Consider the following 6,831-nt stretch of genomic DNA (forward strand, 5'->3'; position numbering starts at 1 on the left):
ATTCCACCATCTCTCTGGCAGCTGGCAAGCTCACGTCTTCGGCGACTGTGTGCGGTAGCCCCTTTCTCGCTATTCTGTAACCAGATATGAAGCCCGTAGTGCGTCATTTATAGACCAACACATGAATGAGACTGCAGTTGTTTTGGCTGTTTTGTAACTCCTCCAATTTGGATATAAACAATGTAAGGGGCTTTTGACTTGCACTGGCATGCTTGGTGTTCAGGTGGCGACGTAAATAAGAGCTTCAGACTGTTAGCCAGAACCTCACTGCACACCACGCACTGTGGCTTTGGGGAATCTGCGTTGCCAATCCAAGTGAAGCCCAGACACACATACTTTTCATCATATTTCCTCTTGTTTTTCCCAGTCTGATGCTTACTCTCGTTTCCTCTTTTTCACCTTGACTCCGCGATGGGCCGATGTGCTCCCGATTTGTCTGTGCAATCCCTTCCTCCTTCCTCCGTCTCATCTTCCTCTGACTCGATTTCTTCTCCCGGTCTCTCCCCACGCACCTCTCCGTTCCCCTCGCCTCCGATTCCTCTCTCTCTCTCTGTCCCTCTCCTCTTTTACGACTGATAGCTTCAGATGTCCCACCTGACAGTTTTTAAATTAAAATTACATTTTTTTTTTATATTTAATATTATTACACCATCAGACCGCCATTACACTTTTCCTCTCGCGCACCCCCTAGAGGCAGCTCGCGCACCCCCAGGGGTGCGCGCACCCCACTTTGGGAATCCCTGATCTACACAAACGGGAGGTTACGTGACATGGAGGTAAGTTGACTGCTCTGTGTTGTCAAAATGATTGTAAATATAGCAGCACTTCACTTTCTTCTCATGTTGTTCGTGTCGTGGAGTCTCTTTGTAAGAACGACATGGAGGGCTGCTGTGTTGACATGTGGCCCCACTGTGGGCGAACGTTACATGCACCTGAGGCATCTATGTTAGCTAAGGTTAGCTACACATGTATGACACAATTTAAAACCAATCCTATGAGCTTGCTTCTCTCTGCCCGAGGTAGGTACAGATGACGTCCCTTATTTGTTCAAACGCACCACCTTGTGGCGGAACTGTGCAGTACACACACATACATGATAGTCGATAAATTGGCAATTATGAACGCAGGCTCTGGGAAAATACTTTAAATCAGTGTATTGTAGATCACATATATACCTCGCATGGAAATTAACATGCATGTGCTACAACTCTATTATTTTTATTCATAGGTTCTTGTGTGCAATTGTAAATAAACCTATTACATTAGTTGAATTGATCAACACAAACATATTAAGTTTTGGGTTCCTGCTGACAAGTACGAATCATGTAACAGTAAAAGGAACATTATCAGTTGACCCCATACAAAGGCTTGTATCATTTTATACTTGATAATTAACAAAATTGTACCACTTGTGCCTTTATAATAAGCTCCAGAGAGTAAAATAGTGACACAAAACGCATTAAACTTACATTTAAACATGTCTGTGTATTATGGAGGGGTTCTGTATATTTGTTAAATCATTCCATTGTTTAGTTTGTTGGCAATGACTGGCTTTTCTTGTTATACGATATGACTATGTGGTCTGTGTATTTATAATCATCCAGTGTGGTCATAATTCCCTTTTCTACAGAATGGAACCTCTTCCACAAAAGAGGTTCGCTTTTTTAAATTATTCTCAGTTTATATATTTGCTTTTAAAACTTTTTTTTTTGCTTTTGAAACTTTTTTTTTTGCTTTTAAAACTTTTATTTTTGCTTTTGAAACTTTTTTTTGCTTTTGAAAAATAAAGACACAAATCTACCTTCATAGAGTTTGAGCTCTCTAGAGCGGATAGCCCAACCAGCCAGGAGTGGCTCGGTTCTTTTTTCCACGATATCGACCTCCGTGTCGTGTCGGGGTTTTTTTTTCACACGACAACGCGATGGTTTAAAATGTGTTGTCGTGTTATTTAAATACTAGTTTAACGTATTTTAAATACAATATAATCTTTTTTAAATATTTAAATAAATACTTTAAATATTTAAATAAATATTTTAAATATTTACATACATATTTTAAATATTTAAATAAATATTTTAAATATTTAAATATTTGACTTATTTAACGTATTTTTCCTTTTTTAAATATGAAAGCGGAAAAGGTTTTAACAAGCTAAACTGCCGCCGGCAGTTCCATCTCCCCTCCTCCTTCTCCTCCTCCTCCTCCTCCTCCTCCACCACCACCACCATCATCAGCGTCACCATCAGCCCAACAGTCAGTCTCTCTCTGCTGGGTCTCCAGACTAGGAGGGACCACCCCCCTACCACTCAACGAGCAAACTATGGATTATCTTGTGCGATTTACTCTTTGATTTTTACGCTTTCCCCCCCCCCCCACCCGGGGTTCTCTCAGAAAAACGCTGCAAGACTTCCCGTTAAATAACGACCTGACTCGCAGCCGTTAGCTTATTAAACTAAATACGAAATCGAGCCAGAGTAGCCGTTAAGTCCGCCAGCTAGTGGAGCCTGTTCGCTGCTGGCAACCGGGTCTTTTTAACAAATGCAGTGAAACAATCCAATCTAGCTGTATATACTGATTAATCACGCTTATATTCGGTAGTTAGCCTAACTGGCTAGCAATTTTTCTTTTAGCTAGCTAGCTTGGTGGCTAACTAGCAAAGACTAACCCAAAAATATCGAGCAGGCTAAAACAAGTTAGCGCCAGTGGATTTTAGCCCGTGATTAATCGATTACACCCGTTAGTTTTAGCTAAGCCTTTTAAGGTGATTAATGACATCTTTTCGGGGTGTTTTCGTTTTAATGGATTTAATGGACGTTACACAGGAAGCAGCGACGGAAACATAAACAGGAGAGTTTATTTTTTATTTTTATGGATTCCTGGCTCATCTTTAACCTGTGCTGGTTTTATTTCTGCCAAAAACCCGACCGAGAGATTGATATTGTAATATTTTAATTAGACGTTAAGGAAGACGAAGAAGAGCACCTCGATGATCAACCTGTCAACCTTTTATTCGAGAGACGAAGAAGAACCACACGTGTCCCTGGGTTATTAGGTTTAATGGTTTCTCTTCTTCATCAGGAGCCAGTCAGCCTCTCTAGCTGCTCCATTTAAAGAAAAAAATAGATTATTGTTCTCTCAGCGTTTCTCACAGTGTTTCCATGTTAAAGTGGGAGGTGGTGAAAAAACAAAAAGACCTGCACGTGCGGCAAACCAGTCGTGTTTTTGGGGACATATTTCCGTCAAGAGGGACCAGGAGACCTGTAGGATTGTGACAGCTGTCTCCTGGTGCATCTACCTATCTCTGTGAGACATCGCGTCACTGTAAAGACCTCCTCTTATCTTTGCTTTATTTTTTATCTCCCTCAAGCAAACCTGCATTTTTTTAAACCAAAAAACATGGGATTACAAGGCCGGTGATCTTGTGTTCATTTGATGCCTCCTCTCTTTATTGTACGTCTGTCACAATGATGGTAGTTTGAGAGACTACAGCCGGAGACAACGACACCTTTTCCCGTCGATGGTCCGCTCAAGCTCGGTGCTTGATGTTGCTCACAATCTGGAGGACATTGTTTTATTTCTAATTCACTAGAATACCCCCCCACACACACACACACACACACACACGCATCCATCCCTGGTTGTTTTATCGATTTTTGGTCGTCCCAGGGTCGAAAGATGGCGGACCTCGAAGCAGTGCTCGCCGATGTCAGTTATTTGATGGCAATGGAGAAGAGCAAATCTACTCCAGCGGCCAGGGCGAGCAAGAAGATCATCCTCCCGGAGCCCAGGTAAAGAAGCACCTTTTTAAACGCCAGCTTTGTGCGCGCGTGCATGTTAACGGATGGATGTGTTTTTGTGTGCACGCTGTGCAGCCATATAGGGAGATGGAGGTGTGCTTCCTCCCCCCAGAAACTCCTGTCTCACTTACAGTAGATGCTCAAATATGACTTATTGTAAACATGCTGCATCTTCATGATGATCACCCCCAAACCCCCATGCATGACTTCACCAGCATGTTAGTCCTCATCGAACTTACAGACACGTTAACTGGTGTGCATGTTCAGCAGCTACATGCACAACATGTCACCATATTGTTTTATTCTTTCTGATCGACGCCAATATGTGTCCTGTTCATGTCAGGATGTGATCATAGATGCAACACATTTCTGGAGGCTGCAGTGTGTGCTGTTGTTCCCCCCCCCCCCCCCCCCCCCCCCTTTGATGCAGTTGCACTGTCACTATGTGCAGCTCTTGATGCTGAAAACCTCTGCACATCCGAGCTGTTTGCAAAGAACTCGGCGTGAGCAGGTCTTCAGAGAGACTACATCTAGACTCTGATTTTAGACCCCCCCCTCCAACACGTACACATCACTGCACACCCTTTCGTCCCTGCAGCTACGCAGCATGTCGGCCTTGGATGTCTCTTCACGGGCCTGCGGCGAGCAGCTTGATTGAAGAGGATGTGGTTAAGATTTGGTTGTTGAAATGGTTTGTTTTACATACAGAGTGTTTGCAACCTTCACAGAAACCATTTGGGTTTTTAGTCAAATGATCACCGTTGTGTGTGTGTGTCACCGCTGGCAGGTTGGTTTCGTGCTCGTGGTGTTTTACATTCATCGCCTCGTACTTCAACATTTATTAATCGCCAACTGAAAACTCTTCTTCACACGCCCACTGTGTAAACAGAGTGGCTCCACATTTCAAAGTGCTGATGTGGGTTAAACATCCATTTATATTGAAACCGTTCTGCTGTTGTTGTTGTTTGGAGGAGGTCAGCTGGTCGCTGACTAACTGACTTGTGTTGGCAGATCAGCAGAAAGCGACGGTCCAGACGGTGCGTTACAGTCGTGGATATGAATCGAAGGGGAGCGAATTCAACGTGACGCCCTGTTAGATCGATTGATGTGTGAGTTTAGAAAGATGTAAAAGCAGAAATGCTGCTTAAGGAAACACGTTGACCTCCAGTGTTCATCAAACTGTCTATCTTAACCTCAGACGTCTCACTAGATATGATGATTATTTAATAACGCGTATCAATCACGACGTCTCAGTGTTCCTCTTTTAGATCATACGTCACGTCGGGGTTCTAGCCCGTTAGCTTCTGTCCACATTAGCTTCACGCTACCGCTAAACATGTGTGATTTTTATTTATTTTTTCTCCTCATTCGAGTTGGTGAATGTGGGTTTCCTTCCTCATCGGTTTCAGTTTGTGTCAGGTTGGTTTTTAAAAACTCAACGTGCAGTAAAGGTTTGAATAATGTGTACCGGTAGGTCTGAGCTGGTGCTCTGCTGGGTCTCCGTACGTTCTAACACAACTTTCTGTCGTTGGTCACAAGTGACACAAGTGAACAGCTGACGTCAAACAGAAGCCGTGTGTTTAGTCATATTTATGCATATTTAATATGCTGCAAAAGCTGTTTTTAAAGGTTCCTATGAACGTCTAAAGACGTTTCTATTGGTCTGTAATTTAGTTACACATTTAAAAAAACCTCTTTGAAGCCTGTCTGCCGTCAATATTAATATTTTAAGTCGTAGGTTTAAATAGTAATTGAGTCTATTATGTAAATATTGATATGGTAAATGTGATTTTGGTAATATTTTATTTTTTACTTCAAAGTGCGATCGGTAAACCCAACAAATCTAAATTATGGTAAAAAAAACAAATGCAGTACGATGGGTCAGAATTTACTCTTTGATAAGTCCCGCCCCTCAAAATGCAGACTGACCAATTGTAGTGTAGCATCGTCCATAGATCTGGAGCTCGTTGTGGTTGAATGTTGGAAGAAGAGCTATGTTAGGGTTGCATTAGCTAGTGTTAGCATGTCTATGCTACGCTAGCTACCGGAGGTCTGCTGAATGTATTTGTGTTTCTTCATTGCAGTGTCTTCTGTCTGTCTTCACTTTCAGAAAACTAGATGATGTTTATTTGGGGAGTGCAGTTAGTGACAGTGTGGTCTCCAAGGGGGCGGGGCTTATCAAAGGGTAAATTGGCCCAGGAAGTCAAAATCGACAATAAATAGATGAACTTTTGTTGAATCAGCTGATTGCTGACGCTTCTCGCCTTGTTGGAGGACGGAGACCTGTGACATCTTGATGGCCAACCTATGGAGATGCTAAGCTAGCCGTTAGCGTTGTTAGCCTCATGCTAAATGATCAAAACAAGAGAGATCTTTACGTCTCTCTCCTGTTGACCAGCAGCTCTGTGCGTTGAACACAAACCAACCAGCTAACAGTCAGTAACGCTGGAGGAGAGATGATGAACAGAAGGAGAAACATCATGAAGGACTTGGAGATCAACGGGTTTCTGGAGATGAACACGTGTCTTTGAGAGAAGCTGTTTGAAGGAATGAAAGAGGTCCAACAAGTCCTCCAGTTTAGCAGCAATATGGTCTTGAGTGCAAAAAACTGGTGAACGTACTCATTGATTGTCTGCTGCGTGAACAATAAATAACCGATTCATGAATGATTTGTAAAACATTTGGTTTTCAAATCAAGCATTAAGAAACGGTGTTTGAATCATTATCACACCCGAACAATTTGAAGAGCCAGTGAGCTATTAGACCCGTGTTCAACTCTTCTAAAGGACACAAAGTGAACACCAGGTGATGTCGGAGAGATTATTGGTCCGTTAAGTTCAGGCCGTGTGTCTTCGTCTCGTTTGACAGTAAAAACTTTCTTTCTAATCCAGTCCGCTGCTCCTCATCAGACGTTCAGACAAGAACCCGGGTTGTGAAACATCGACGCTGGAAGTTAATCTGAGGATTTAGAATCACGAGGCTCCGACACTTCTAAAGACAACAGCAGGTTATACGACTGATCATCAGGCGATCA

General features: G+C 42.6%; 1 protein-coding gene across 1 annotated transcript in view; it reads left to right on the forward strand.

The window, feature by feature from the left end:
- Positions 1-2,297: 2,297 nt before the first annotated feature.
- The window catches only part of grk3 (G protein-coupled receptor kinase 3), a 48,625-nt gene continuing 44,091 nt past the window's right edge, over positions 2,298-6,831 (forward strand). Inside the window, 1 exon segment of the mRNA XM_079289893.1 lies at positions 2,298-3,788. Coding sequence (XP_079146019.1) covers positions 3,676-3,788 — 113 coding nt within the window. The 5' untranslated portion in view covers positions 2,298-3,675.

The sequence above is a fragment of the Melanostigma gelatinosum genome, assembly GCF_949748355.1.
Source record: "Melanostigma gelatinosum genome assembly, chromosome: 18".
NCBI lineage: Eukaryota > Metazoa > Chordata > Actinopteri > Perciformes > Zoarcidae > Melanostigma > Melanostigma gelatinosum.